At 43.6% G+C, this 14328-nt stretch overlaps 1 protein-coding gene across 1 annotated transcript; it reads right to left on the bottom strand.

Annotated features, from left to right (window-relative positions):
• Positions 1 to 582: 582 nt before the first annotated feature.
• LOC102517250 (serpin B4) lies at positions 583 to 7978 on the bottom strand. The gene is given in 9 exon segments (XM_032470468.1): positions 583 to 1321; positions 2897 to 3052; positions 3508 to 3650; positions 4749 to 4866; positions 5180 to 5302; positions 6520 to 6576; positions 7144 to 7218; positions 7220 to 7349; positions 7950 to 7978. Coding segments are annotated over 8 exon segments (1176 nt in total). The 5' UTR covers positions 7313 to 7349; positions 7950 to 7978; the 3' UTR covers positions 583 to 910.
• Between the last annotated feature and the right edge of the window lie 6350 nt (positions 7979 to 14328).

Below are 14328 nucleotides of genomic sequence, written 5' to 3'. Positions count from 1 at the left end.
TACACTGGAATTTGACACAAAATTGTAAAATGATTATAAATCAATAAAAAATGTTTAAAAAAAGGCTATGTCGTAGAAAATAAAAAGTGGTAATACTTGACTTTATATCTTGATGTACTTCAGGGTCCTAACTTCATCCTCCTTTCTTCACAATTTCTTCTCTTCCAATGTGATGCCATCCTTGCCTTTAGCTACCATGGCCATGTTTCTCTCAGTAATTTGAATCATATCATCAGCCTCACATCTTTAGAGGTTCAGTTTATTTCTAGTCTCTGAGTTGTAGACTCATGTTTAACTCCTGACACGGGTTACAGAGCCATTTATGTCCTCGTACTGGCTCCCCTCTTCTGCGTGATCATGCTCTACTACCTTTGTATTTTTAAAAATGCAACCATCTATTTCTAAATTATCTTTTCTATGTGTGGTGGGCACTTGCACTTTGTTGAAAGGAAAAAAGAGGAAAAGCAACAAAAGATATGAATAAATCATTGTTTTATTGATAATGTATTTCATAAAACCAAGAGATGAGGACAGGTAAGTGTCCCACATACCACCAAAATTCAAATACATGTGTGTGTCTAGGTCAATAGGTTTGAATAGTAGCTATAATTTTCTGAAATAGCAGATAGGATATTTCAAACTTAGATTAAGATAAAGTATTGAAGTATACTTGTAACACATTTTGGAGATTTTGTCTGAAGCAAAATTATCATGGGGAAATAAAGTAGGCCAACATGTGATTGTAGAAAGAGAGAGACAGACAAACATGCTGTTTCAATGGTTAGATTCTTAGTGATGACCATGAGGTTAGAAAGGGAAACACATCAAGGAGAACCTGTTGCTTCCAGCAATGAGTGTATCAGAAGGACTCTGTGCATGTGCCCCCAGGGCCGTGCAAGGGTAATCACATCTAAGGGGAAGAGACTCTGCCCAAGAAGAGGATGGTGTTGGTCTTGTTGTGTCTGATGAAGAACAGGAAAGGGTGATCACAATGGAAACGTTCATAATGTGGTACTGGTAATGATTTTGTAACCACAATGATGCCTGTGGCCGCTGCAGCCTCCGTGCCCTCCTCATTCACCTCCACAAAGGACTTGTGCAAGGCTTTAGACACCACCAGGTTGTTTTTCCTAGTCATGCCTGAGAAGTCAGCCTTCTGAGAATTGAAGGCGTCCACCACCCCCAGGGCTACCAGTATGGCCTTGAGGTCATAGGTCTCTTCCACTTTGAACCGAGGTAAGTGTAAATCCACTTGACTCGTCCTCATATTCTGCGAGCTCGTCCACTCCAATAATTTCTCAGCAGTGAGTTTATCTTCCAGCTGTAATGATGGAAAACAAGGACATGGAGCCCAGCTTAACACTGGATTGTAACGTGTGGGGAACCTTTATCTTAACAGTAAGTGTAAGTACAGGAGATTGAAGTGATTAGATTTAATCCGAGGATGCAAACGTAACAGAGACCTGAATATATATTATATAATCAAATAAAAGCTCTTATATGTTAATGTATTTGCCATTTTTATCAATATATGTACACATAATTAGATGCATATTTATAAATATCTATACAAAGGTATATAGCTATAAATGTATAAATACATACATATAAGCAGGAACAGAATCAGTAAATAAAATTACTTTGTAAAAGATGAACTGTTCAATTCTCATGCTCCGTATGTGTGGCAGGCCTCATTTTCAAAGTCTTCTCTTGTTAATGTCCTTTCCTTCATAAATTTTTACGTTGTGCATTCATAGCATACATCCTACTTTTGTTCTTTTCTCTTGCTTGACGTATTTGTAAACTTTCCCATGGAGATATGTATTTCTCTAATCAAGTTTAAAGTATTACATGATACGTCATTAAATTGATTCTCAGTGTATCTCTTTATTTAATGAACATCTGACTGAATATATTTTCACTGCGTGTCAATCCCTAAGCTAAACTACTGGTAACAGAAACATGTACCATTGTTCCTTGTTTAAAATTTTTCATTATTTTGAGCCACTTCTGTCCAAAAGTGTTTGCCTCATTTAGACTTGTTACCATAGGCTAAAATCCCAGAACTGGGGTTCCTGGGGTCCCAGATAATTCAGACTGCAGAGTTGGAGCAAGAATACTTGGATGTTTGTTCACATTTATTGCCACAGGACTTTCCCCGAGGAGTTCTAGTTGCTAGTGTCACTCCATATACATTTTGAGTGTGGGAAGCTCACCACCACATCAGCGTCAGCAGCAGCCACTCCAGTAACTGCAGACGACCATTAACAGAATGTCCTTTATATGTAGGATATTGCCATTGTACATTGCCATTTTTACATATTAACTTTAACTATTATAACATGAGAAGAGGACAATTCTCTAATTCCTTTTTGTTTTTACTCCAAGCAATGAGGCTCTGAATGACTTTTGGGCTCCTTGAACAGAATAATTCAACATTGAAAAGTGGGGATCAAAATAAATCTTTTTGCCCACACTTTACAAAACCACTGTGATTTAGTATGCAATATGTCACCTGTGTTATTTCCATTTATTTGTCTTGTTTCTGAATGAACTTGCAAATATTTCAATCTGTCACCTACATGTGAGTGTCATTTTCCTGTTTAAATGAGTGGACTAGATTATATTGGAGGTTGTTATGGGTGCAAAATATTAGTATGTGGAGCTTTGTGAACTGACATTCCATAGTTTCATCAGAATATTGATGTGACCTGTGATGGACAGAATTTCTATATATTCTTCCTATCATACTGCGATCCGTAAGGTATATATTTTATTTGTTTGTTCTGTGCTGGATCTCTGTCAGCCAGCACCACCGATGTACGAACAGCCTATTTTCTTTGCATTGCTAGGAATCGAAGCAACAGTAGGAAGACTTGGAGGTACACGGTTTTACCTTCTGCAGTCCATCTACTTCATTGGGCAGCAGCAGCATCATGCTTAGCTCCTCGCCTTTGTACGGTATCTCCAGGATCTTGACTTGCATGTCCTCCAGGGAGGTGAAATTGAAGGTGTTGGTTTCTTTCATCATCTGCACAGATTTGCTTGTATCCTGCAAGGAATTAATGTGGAAACAGGTGCCAAGTGACCACAAGTCAGAAAAAGGTGTAATATTATTGAGATACCAAACCCATTCTCCTTCTAAGAGATGATCTGGGAAATCTGTGAGTTAGAGACAAGAGTTTCTATAAGGTTCCCCAAGTAATTAAAGAAAAAAAATTACATAAGGAAAGAGAGCCTTGACAAATTTGATTATCTACCTGAAGTTGTACATTAATCATTATGTATGTAAATTTCACATTTCACATAGAGCTGTATTACGTTATGAAAATAAATTATAAGCGGAGGGTATAGCTCAAGTGGTAGAGCCCATGCTTAGCATGCATGAGGTTCTGGATTCAATCCTCAGTACCTCCTCCAAAAATAAATAAATACATGCAATTACCTCTCCTCATTAAAAAAAATAGAAAAAGAAAACAATTAAAAAAAAATAAGTATACACAATACCTTGCTCAGCCAAAATTTTTCCTTGACAGTGTTTTCCTCCTTAAATTTCTGGTGCCACTGCCCTTTGAAATAGATGGCGTTCACCAGCACCAGAACGGTGGAGCTGTCAATAGAATCTTTGGGAAATAGATTCTTGATTTTTTCTGCAAAGAAAGAAAATGGAAGGGTCCTCCTGAAGGCACACGAGGTTTTTGTTGAAGATGCTTTGAAAGTTACAACTGATCATTAAAACATTGACACAAGTCACCATATTAGGGACACCATACCCAAAAGTTCATAAGGTGCCATTTTCCCGAGTCAGCAGCCTGATGAAGGTACCCTCATGGAGACCCCTTCTTGTGACAGGTAAGGTGTTCAGTCTCTGTCCTTGGTGACATCCATCATCTCACACTGAATACGGATGGAGTGATTTCAGCTGATCTTTCCAGCTGTCAACTTCCTCCCTCTATCACTGTATCCTTCCCTCCCGGTGCCCTCAATACCTACTTTCCTCTCTTGTTTCCTCTGACTTTGTTCTATTCTTCCTTTCTTAAGAACGTTTTCTTCCTTCCTCTCTCTTTCCTATCTGTTCACTTTTCATTCACTACTCAGAAGAAATAGGCCTGGATGCTCTTCAGAATGAATGACATGGACCCTAACACCATTACCACGGTTGTCCTACTGTTCATTCTCCACTTTGAATTGCTGTAGGTTTGACCTATAATTGGGATGGAGGTAGGACGTGGTTCAGAGGATGGAGACTTTGTGCAGCCACCTGCCGTGGTTGGGGAGATGGCTGTGACCATCCCTGCAGGATGTGGGCATGGACAACGGGCCATGCAGCTCTGCGACAGGTGACAAGAAGGATGGTTTAGAGGAGAGCTGCTTGTTTCCCAAGTAACAAAGGATAAGGGAATCCTTTTAATATTGTCTCCTAGTAATCATAATCCAGAATTTAAGACTCTAATTTAAAGAAAAAAGTGTGAAATCAAGTGAAGTTTGAGCCGAGACCTGGGATCCACAAAGACACTGCACCCCCAGACTCCAGCTGTGTTTCCAGGAGCTGGTGCTGGGATCCCTCCTGGGTCCCCTTGTTTCTCTCCACATTTACTGGGACCATCCCACCATCTGCACGTCCTCCCCCATCCTCTGCAGTCTCATCTCACCCCTCTCCTGGCACCCCATGCAGTGTCCAGCACAGGGGGTGACACACCCAGCGGAATGAAAAATGTTCCTTAGTGACTGAACCTTTCATAACGTACCATTAGTTTGCCTTTCCACCCAGGAATTAATCATCTTTCGACTTTCTTCTGGAGCATTCGCAAAATCAGCAGATTCCACACTGGCTAGGTACAACTTCTTCACATTATCCATGTATTCCTTTGACATGGGAAGGAAGAAAGGAGGAATTAAGAGTAATTCATGAGTAACTTTGTAAGCATCCCCAAATTAAATCATGCTCAGTCATGACCAGAGAGAGGACGTGGGACCATCCCATCCCTGCTTCACTGGTGCGCAGTCAGGCTCTGGGACAACCCGAGGGTGGGTTGTGGTGAGGGAGCCCAATGTCCCCGGGGTAAATGCTCTCCGTGGGGGTCAGCGAGGCTCACCTGCCTCTCCTCCCCCATTTGGAGACCGGGGGGTAGATGACCAGGATGCAGACGAAAGGTGTGGGCAGGCCAGGGAAACTCACCTGAAGAAAGGGAAACTCCTTTCTGCCATAGAGCCTGTTGGCGATGTTCAGCTCATAGGCGTCGGTGGGTTTGTTTAATTCAGTCAAAAGCTTTTGAAAGTGATGATTTTCTGGATTTTCAACCTTCAAACATCAAAATGAGAGCTCATCAGGCTCTCTTGATGTAAATACTAAATCCACCTAATTTGTCAGTTCTGTGCCTAAATTTTGGTATCTCCTCAATGACGTTTGTTGTTATTCTTCAATTTTGGTGTATTTTACCTCAAATATCCTTCGTAATCCTTACATTCAGTCTTCCTGGAAATGCCTCCTGCTCTAACATACTCCAAACATATCTCCTTTGAACCAGAGATGCAGCACCATTCCACTGCTGTCTGTGCCGTAATTGTCTCACAGTCAGATTTGGCTTCTCAGGTAACCCTAAGCGCTAGAACGAGACTGCATCTCTAATAGTCACCAATGGTACAGGAATGTCTAATTTGCATCATTTCCTATGTTGTGAATGAAGCCCCCTTGTATTTCTTGATGGGATTACCTTCTAAGACCTACAGTTTGTGCTCAATTGCTGTTCACTCACGACCACCACACTCTGGGTTAGGAGCCATGTGTGGTGGGCACACTGCTAATGGCTTTCCATCAGCATCTCTTTATTTAGTCTAACTGACATGAAAACAGGAAAGCTCAGATAATTAAAAAACTCCCTGGAGAAACAATGTGGCAGAGCCGATTTTCAACTCAGGCCTGTCTGTATCCAGTATCTTCTACTTGCTCTAAAAGTTATGGAGCATTTGGGCTGCACACCAGAATTCTCATTTAATCATTTTCCAAAGTATACTTGAACTTATGGTCGCTCTTAATTTTACTTATGAGCTAAGTAAAATTACGTAAGTTTAGTAACGTCTTGTGATTATCGTCATTACGGTTATTATATAATAACAATACATATCATGTATAAGGATTTTTGTTGTCCAGGCACTGTTGTCATGTTTTGCATGTGTTTGCATGTACAGCAGCAAATCTTTCATTGGGATGAGGTCTCTGAGGCCCAGAGTAGTTGTATTTTGCAACGTTCCCCATTTGTGATCAGCAGAGCAGGATTTTGAAGCTACCTTTGGGCTCCAGAACACATACTGTTAAGCAGAAGCTAATTGCCTCTCAGGGAAACAAACAGATGAATTAAATAAGCATGTAATATGAAATGAGAAACAATCTGTCCCATCTACTTCGCTTAAGATGCCCGTGATAGTAAACTCTTCTCCGTTTATCTGAAATTCCCAGTGTAACGTGCGACCGTCTCGGATGGGTGACCTCCCTCAAGGCCCAAGTGCCCTGGGACTCACGGGATCCGCTGTAGCTTCTGCTGTTGGGTTCTCTGCGACTTCCTTAAAGTGAAGGGCCTGCAGGAGACAGGAAGTGGGACGAAGAAGCTTTACTCTAATGACCTACCTTCATCAAAGAAAGACAGAGGAAGAAAGAACCGAAGAAAACAAACAAAACAAAAGGCCAAAGCAAACTAAAGTAAAAATCAGTAAGGAAACAAAGACTTAAGAACAAAGTAAAGCAAAATGTAAGCATTTTGCTCCTTGATGACCCAGCAAAGCGGGCTGATCACCAGCCACTTCAAACACTCCTGATTCATTTTCACTCACTGCAGAGGGAGCACGTAAAGCTGCCTCCCACGGAGTTTAGTCAATGTGTCACTTCTACCTGAGCAATTCCCCTCTAGTTGTGGGTCAGTTGTAGGGGTTCATGTGGGTCCCAGAGGAGGGCTGGGCTCAGGGAAGCAGAGGGGGCCGGGCACTGGGGGAGACGTGTGTCCCCCACCACCCCGGGCCCACCCAGTCACGCGGCTGCTTGCTGCTCTCTGTGCAAGCCCTGGGGACAGCCAGATCTGTGACCATCTGCACACAAGACAACAGAGGAATCAGTGCCACCTGTTCCAGGTAAAGGAAGCTGCCACCTACCTTCTGAAGTTGTGCAGCAGTGTTTCCTCGGGACCCCAAGTAAAGCATGCCAAATGCTGACATGATGCTGAGGGGGAGAATAGAAGATATTATCCCGTCTTGATCTCTGTCTGATCTGTTGGTACAGATCGACTCCAAAGTGGGTGATTGGTCCACTGAGTGAATCCATGGTGTCTTGACGCTGTCTGGAGCTCCTGGAACAGAATCTGTCATTTTATAATGAGTTTACTGAAGGGAAGGTTAGCTTGTAATACAATTTTCTTAAAAGACATCATGCCTTATATATGGGTTGTGGGATTCTGGTAACTAATGTTTGTCTTCATTTTACTTTTCAAGCCTTTTAAAGTGTACTTGTGTACATTTCATCATTAGAGGAGTATCAAAATTAATATTTAAAGACAACGTTTATGAAAAAACAAATAGACTTTTATCTTTCCATCCTTGCTGACTGTACTAAGGCTGGGTAGAGAATGCATTGTAACAGATACCGAGACAAAGACTGATGTGGTGACATGCATCCATGTCTCACGAGGCACTTCCCTGACTTTTTTCTGAAGGATCTGTAGGGGCCAGACATCATAACCACCCATCCCATATGCACCTAACGGAGTATTTGAATTTTTTTTGGAAATAAAGAAGTTCACCTAAAGAGTAAATCAGATGAAAAAGGCGTTTTCCTATTGCCCTGGCAGAGTAAATAAAGTACAATCAGACAAAATGAAACAGACCAATGAGACGATGCACATCATTGTTATCACTTTGAGAAGAGCTCCGTGCAGTGAAGCAGCGCTGCTGGCAGCCCTTACCTGTGATCCTGGAGGAGGCAGAGGTGGGCGGGGAGCCTGTCGGCGTCTGCGAGGTGAGCGGTGAGATGGGAATATATAGCTCCCTCTTGCACCTCCCACTGCCCAGAGCAGCTGCAATTTCAAGTAAATCAACCTTTGGTTTCTTCACCAGGCTAACCACCATCTTCCTGAGTAACCGTGACCTTCCTGAGTGAAATCTCCATGAGTAAAGATGAGATTATTATTCTTTTCCTGTATTTCCTTTTCAGCAGCAGAAATTGGGACCTGCAATCCTTTGCTCATATGAAATGTATGTAGCTGCCTTTCTATTACCAATGAGAATATAGTTTATTCCAACTCCTTCTAGTGATCCAAGCTACTACCCACAACCAGAAAGAACCCTTAAAATTCTTTCTTCTCTTACACATTGAACGTCTTTAAGGTCACTTCAAACGCAAACAATTTAAAAGCTTATATTTTCTATTTTATGCTCTGAAAGGGCTTTTCACAGATGAACGTCCTTGCAATTATTCTTTATAACTGGAAAGTAGCTTGAATTCTCATCGTAAGAGATATGGACTGAGGTGTCTCAGCCATAGAAGGAGAACAGGCGTCATCTGCCTTCCCTTAGTGGCTGGACCTTGGCAGTGGTCCTCCCGCTCGTGCCTCTTGCAGCCAAGCCCAGTGTGGCCTGATTTCTGAGGTCAGAGGAAGGCTCATTTCCCTTGCAGTGTTAACATGTTCTCAGTGAGAAGAACCATGGATGCCATCAGGAGCAAATTTGGTGGCAGTATTCTCATTTTTACACAAAGGTGTAACAGAAAATAAATTGTTTGAGCTGCAGAATCACGACATGTCTTTGTCAGTCTGCCCCTGAGCACAGCCGGCTTCAGATTCTTGGTCTGGACAACAGAGTCTATTGCCTGAGAGAAAAAGGAGGAAAAAGTGTTCTTTCAATGCCATGGTTACGTCTTGTCACTAAAGCCTTGGCGTTTTCATGTGTCTGGTGTTTGGGTAGAGAATCATATTATTAACTGTGGACTTTTACTGCGTGGGGTAATGTCTTCACCCCTTTCCCTCTTCAACACCTTATTGAGGCTGGTCCCTTTGTTTCCCCCACTTCACAGATGACAGAAATGAAACACAAAGTGGCTGAACCAAAGCCCAGATTTCTCTGGGCCCTGAATTGCACAGGCGAGCTGTCCAAGCAGGAGCTGGCTCACAAGCTGCATGTGTATCCACCCCCCACACTACGTTAGACATAGTGTGGGATTCAAATGCCATTTCTCCTCCTGTTTAAATGGAAACACCCTGTCTGTTCTGCACTCTCCAGAGAGATAATCTCCTCCCACACCATGTGATGGGGTGGGACTGGGTCAAACAGGAAAGTCCCAGAACCCTCCTCTGTGGGCCCCAGAGTCACTAGGAGGGGAGGCTGGGGCTCAGACACTCCTCTAGGGCTCCAATCAGAGACAACCAGGAGCAGGGAGTTGGGGATGGAGTTGGGATGTCTCTCTGTGTGTGTGACTTAGAGAGAGGACCAAATCCTGCCCACCCTCCATTCCCCCAAATGGCTCCATCCAGCTGGGATTTGGAAGACATGAATAACTTTGAGAGGGAACAGAGGTGGACAAAAGTAAATCATTTTTTCGCCAGAGTAGACTGTACCCTGTGACACGGCGGTGGCAGGGGACAGCCTGTATGTCCAAGGCGTCTGGCCAAGGGGCTCCCCTGCCACCAGATGTGGGAAGTTTGGACAGCGGACTGACTTTCCAAGTGGGGTATCATGCACATACAGTCAGCTCTCTATATCCACTGTTCCTGCATCTGCAGATTCAATGAATCAGATGGAAAATGTATATTAAGAAAATTCCAGAAACTTCCAAAGAGCAAAACTTGAGTTTGTCCCACTCCAGCCACTATTTTACATTGTATTCATAATTATTGATGTAACCTTTACCTTGTCTGAGGTATTATAGAAATTGAAGGATGATTTAAAGCATAAAGGAGAACGTACATAGGCTTTAGGGCATTTTATATAAGGCCCTTGAGCACTCATGGACTTGGGAATCCTGGGGTGTCCTTGACCCAGTCCCCCATAGGTCCCCAGGGACGTCTGTACTGTAAGGTTCACCACTGAAAAATGTGTAAGTCACTGGCTTTTTGTACATTGATAAGGTTGTGCAAGCACCAGCACGATCTGATTCGAGAGCCATTTTATCACTCCCCAAAGAAAGTCCTTCCATAGTTCTCCCTTCTCCCCCAGTCTCTGGAAACCACTAATCTGCTTCCTGTCTCTGTGGGTTTATTTAATCTGGATATTTCCTGTAACTAGAATCGCAGAGTATGTACCCTTCTATATCAGACTCCTTTCACTTAGCATAATATCTTCAAGGTTCATTCATGTTGGAGTATAAATTGGTGCTTCATTGCTTTAGAGGACTAAATAGTGTTCCTTGGTATGATATACCACTTTTAAAACAAATCCGTTCATGTGTGGATTACTTTGGGTCTTGTGTAGCCTTGTGAGTTAGGCTGACATAATCTCTCATGTAGACCTTTCAGTGTGGACCTATGTTTTCACACCTTAGGCATATGCCTTAAGAGTGAAATCTCTGGGTCTTTTGGCAAGTCTATGTTTGATTTAGAAGAACTGCCCGAATGCCGTACACAGCCGCTGCCCCACTTCACGTTCCCACCAGAACGCGATGAGCGTCCGGAGGCGTGAGTTCTGATTCTCTGCACCAGCCCCTGTGACTGTCGACGGTCCTGTCGCTGAGTCTCTGTCTCTGCACGTCACGCATTCTCAGGAAGTGTCACCTACAGTGAGGTCCCAGAAGCCCAGGGGATGGAGACACGCTGTGAAGGGAGAAGGGATCTGTCTTCTACAACTGAAAGCTGTTTCTGCTGATCTCCCTGCCCCCAGGCTCTGCTCTTCTTAGGTCTCCTCTGTCTTTGTGTATAACATCTGAAATGGACTGAAGGAAAAAGACCCTGAGCTGTGATTAGGTAAGGCTGAGGGAGGGTGTAGAGTATTGACCTTGATGAAGAGGTCCAAATCAGAAGGCAGTGGCAGGAGAAAAGTCCTAGAATGAAAAACTACAAACACAAGGACCAGGAGCTTCTGTTCAGGGTTGGGCCGCACGTCACCGTCACAGAACAAATGGAGGCTGTGAGTGGGAGGGGGATGGGTTTCTTTGGGCTCAAAGATAAAGAAGCCTGACCCTAGAGGAGCAGAAGCAAGAAGCTCAGCCTGGAGCATGAGGGAAACGTCGGGGGACAGAGCAGCCCAGGTGGAGTAACGGGAGCTCCTGCCTGAGGCTGATTCGCCTGTGGCTGAATCATGCAGGTTTGTCGTTCAGTTTGGCTTTGAGTAAAGGCGTTGATTGATAAGGACCAGGAATTTGGTTACATTTAAAGAGAGTTCATTTAGATACGAAACCATGTCATACTTCTCCACCTGTCCTGGTTTTGAAAAGTGCTCCTGGCAGGTAATAGACAAGTTATGACACGCTGATGTCGTACAGCGTCACAGAAGACTCAGCAAGTGTCACAATGGTTTCTAAGGCGGTACTTGCCGACCTAAGCCATCGGGTATTTTCTGCATATGCACCAACATCATTGGCTCCAAGAATCCAGGAACCCAATAAAACCAAAGGGGAAATTACCCTTTCAGGAACCATCCAGGTGTTTTTATACCTTTACAGGTTGGTGAAGAAATATGTCCTCTCTTCCTAAACCTTCCTTCCTTGTGAAGGGCGGGAAGATGGTCAGCGTTGTTAAGTTGCTCCTCCTAGGGGGCAACTCCCTCTTCTTTGTTTCACCTTGGCCTTCCTGTCAGCTGCGAAGGAACCTACTGCAGCTTCCTCCTTTTCTTAGGACTGTCCCTCTCCCTCCTTGTTTGCCTGAAATATATTTTTCCGTGACTGTATGTCTCTTGATATTTTCTCAGCGGTAGCCTCTCAGTCCTCTGTTTTATACTGTGAAATCACAAAATATTGTTCCCACTGCCTTTTCTAGCCAATGTCCCAGTGTCCCTTTTGAGGTTTCTGGCCATGCAGGTAATTTACCAGGTGCCCACCTACCATCTTGTAAGTTACTCCTCAATATTCACTCATAAATGGTTGCCTCCCCATCATTTATGTGGTGCCCTTCATCCTAATGGCTTGTAGTTTTCTGGGTGACTTCAAAAGTTTATTTTAGAGGCAACAGATGGAATCCATGCTCATTTTATTTTACATCGCTATTGTAGTTGAATCTCGTCATTTGTGAAAATCTGGTCTAATCTTTTGTTCCTTTGTTAATTGGATCCTTGATGTTTCTTATCTGTTTGAATATATTATTTGCATAAAGCAATATTAATATAAAGCAATATTAATTATTGTTGATGCTGGTCTCTGCAGTATTAATGGAGATGGAAGGTTCTAGAAGTATAAAGAGATTCAATTCCTCAGGATGGAGGTGTGCTGGGAATTTTATTTTCCTTCTCCAGTTTGACCCTTCACTCTTTCAACCTTCAATGACCCTCAGAGGCAGAGATGTAGGGAGACATAGTCAGGGTCCTTGTCCTCTGGGGCATTGCATTTGGTCAGTGGGAGGCAGAAGGGATGACTCCCAGCTGGGTGAGGTAGGGCGCTTTGTCACTCAACTTCCTGTCAGCTGGGTTGTCAAGGGGTGGCTGACATTCCTTACTAAAGGCCACAGGTCTTATTGGGCAGACTTTTTGGCAGCTACAGCCACTTCCTCTGGATTTTGGTCACCATCCCTGCCTTTGCCCTCCAGGTTCTGGGGTGGCACTGTCTCCCTGCTGTTGCCAGCCCTGGGATGCTTCACCTATTCTCCGTCTACTGTCTTAGTCCTGATCAGACGTGGTATAGTCCCTTTATTAATCTTCCTTAATTGCCCATTTGACTATGACATTTGATAGACCCTTGACTAGAACACTGAGTAAGTAGCTTTAGGAAAGACATCTTCAGATGGAATTTGGGGATGAGGTTGCCCACTTATTGAGAAGCACCTGCTGAGAGGAAACGGGGTACAGGTGTATGGCATATAGTAGCATCAATTGGTCAGTGATGGAGGGAAGACAGGAAGTGCAGGTGGGAGACAGGTGTTGGGACATCTATGCCTTGTGCTCAGTTGCTATAGTGACAATGGTCTTTATAATCATCGTGGCATCAGCTGCTTTCTTGTGAAGGGCATGGAAAAGTCATCCAACAGAGATCTGAAGGACAACTTTTTATGGATGTTTCAAATAAATCCGAAAATACATATACACTTTTACGTAATAGATGCTTAATCTTTTTCTGTAAAGAAAATATAATTAATATCAACATGAGATTAACACCAGGAATGCTGAGAATTCTTAAACCTAAGGATTGGTGTTTTGCAGAAATAGAGAAGCTGTATGAAATGGTGATGAAAATGTTAGTTATTACAAGCAACTTGGTAACCCTTGGTGGTATGTGGTTAAGATTCAGCAATTCTCTATTTAAACCTGAGCCTGAGTACCCTCACATGTGGTGCTCAGGGATACGTGTATTGGGGGTTAATGGCAGTACTGACAGCAATGGCAAGAAGTAGAGAAAATTTCGACATTTAAAATGGAAGTATAAGGAAAATGAATGACCATGAGTTCACACAATAGTACATCCAACATTGCTGAACATAAATGAATCAGTTATTCATGATTGATGATTCAAACATAATGTTCAGTGGAGAAAAATGCACATTGAAAACAGATGCATGACTATCTTTGTTGCTTTGTGGGTGGGGAAAGTGGGGAGACTGGCCACTGAACTGAAATTCTGGGGCAGGAGGGGGCTTGCTCACTGGGGGTCCCACGACACCCATTTGTGACAGGGCAGCACTGGGAGCCGTCTGCTGTCCATGTGGTTTGTTGCAGAAACACTGACAACATCTGTGGTTTGTCCTTTCGGGCTGAGGTTTACACCACGCGTGCAGATTCCCCATCTATTTCTGCATCCACTGTGGCCTCACCCCATTACACCTCTCAGTCTTTCCTGCTGAAGCCTAGCAGTGACTCCCTGTTAGCCCCCGAGAGTCCCCCTTTACAGTGAATTTTTGAATTATTTGTCACTTGTTGACTCTTCTTCCTTGGGTGCTATCTTCAAGTCTCCTCCACATCTCTGGCTTTCTGTCTTGCACTCCCTCTCCACTGCCTCCCTTAAGTGCAGGCTCTTTGCTTTTCCTGGGCGCCCACCGCAGGCACGCCCTCTGTGTTGTACCTGGTCATCTAGCCACTGTAACAGCTTCCATCCAGGCGGTCCCTAGTCCATTCCTCACAACTTAGGACCCATCCCTTCCCTCCCTCCCAGCTCCAGGCTCCATCCCTCTCTGACGTCTCCCACCTCTACTGCCATTCACACAGCCCTTGCCT

This window comes from Camelus ferus, chromosome 30 (genome assembly GCF_009834535.1).
Source record: "Camelus ferus isolate YT-003-E chromosome 30, BCGSAC_Cfer_1.0, whole genome shotgun sequence".
In the NCBI taxonomy this organism is placed as follows: Eukaryota; Metazoa; Chordata; class Mammalia; order Artiodactyla; family Camelidae; genus Camelus; species Camelus ferus.
This window is presented reverse-complemented; position numbering and strand designations above follow the sequence as displayed.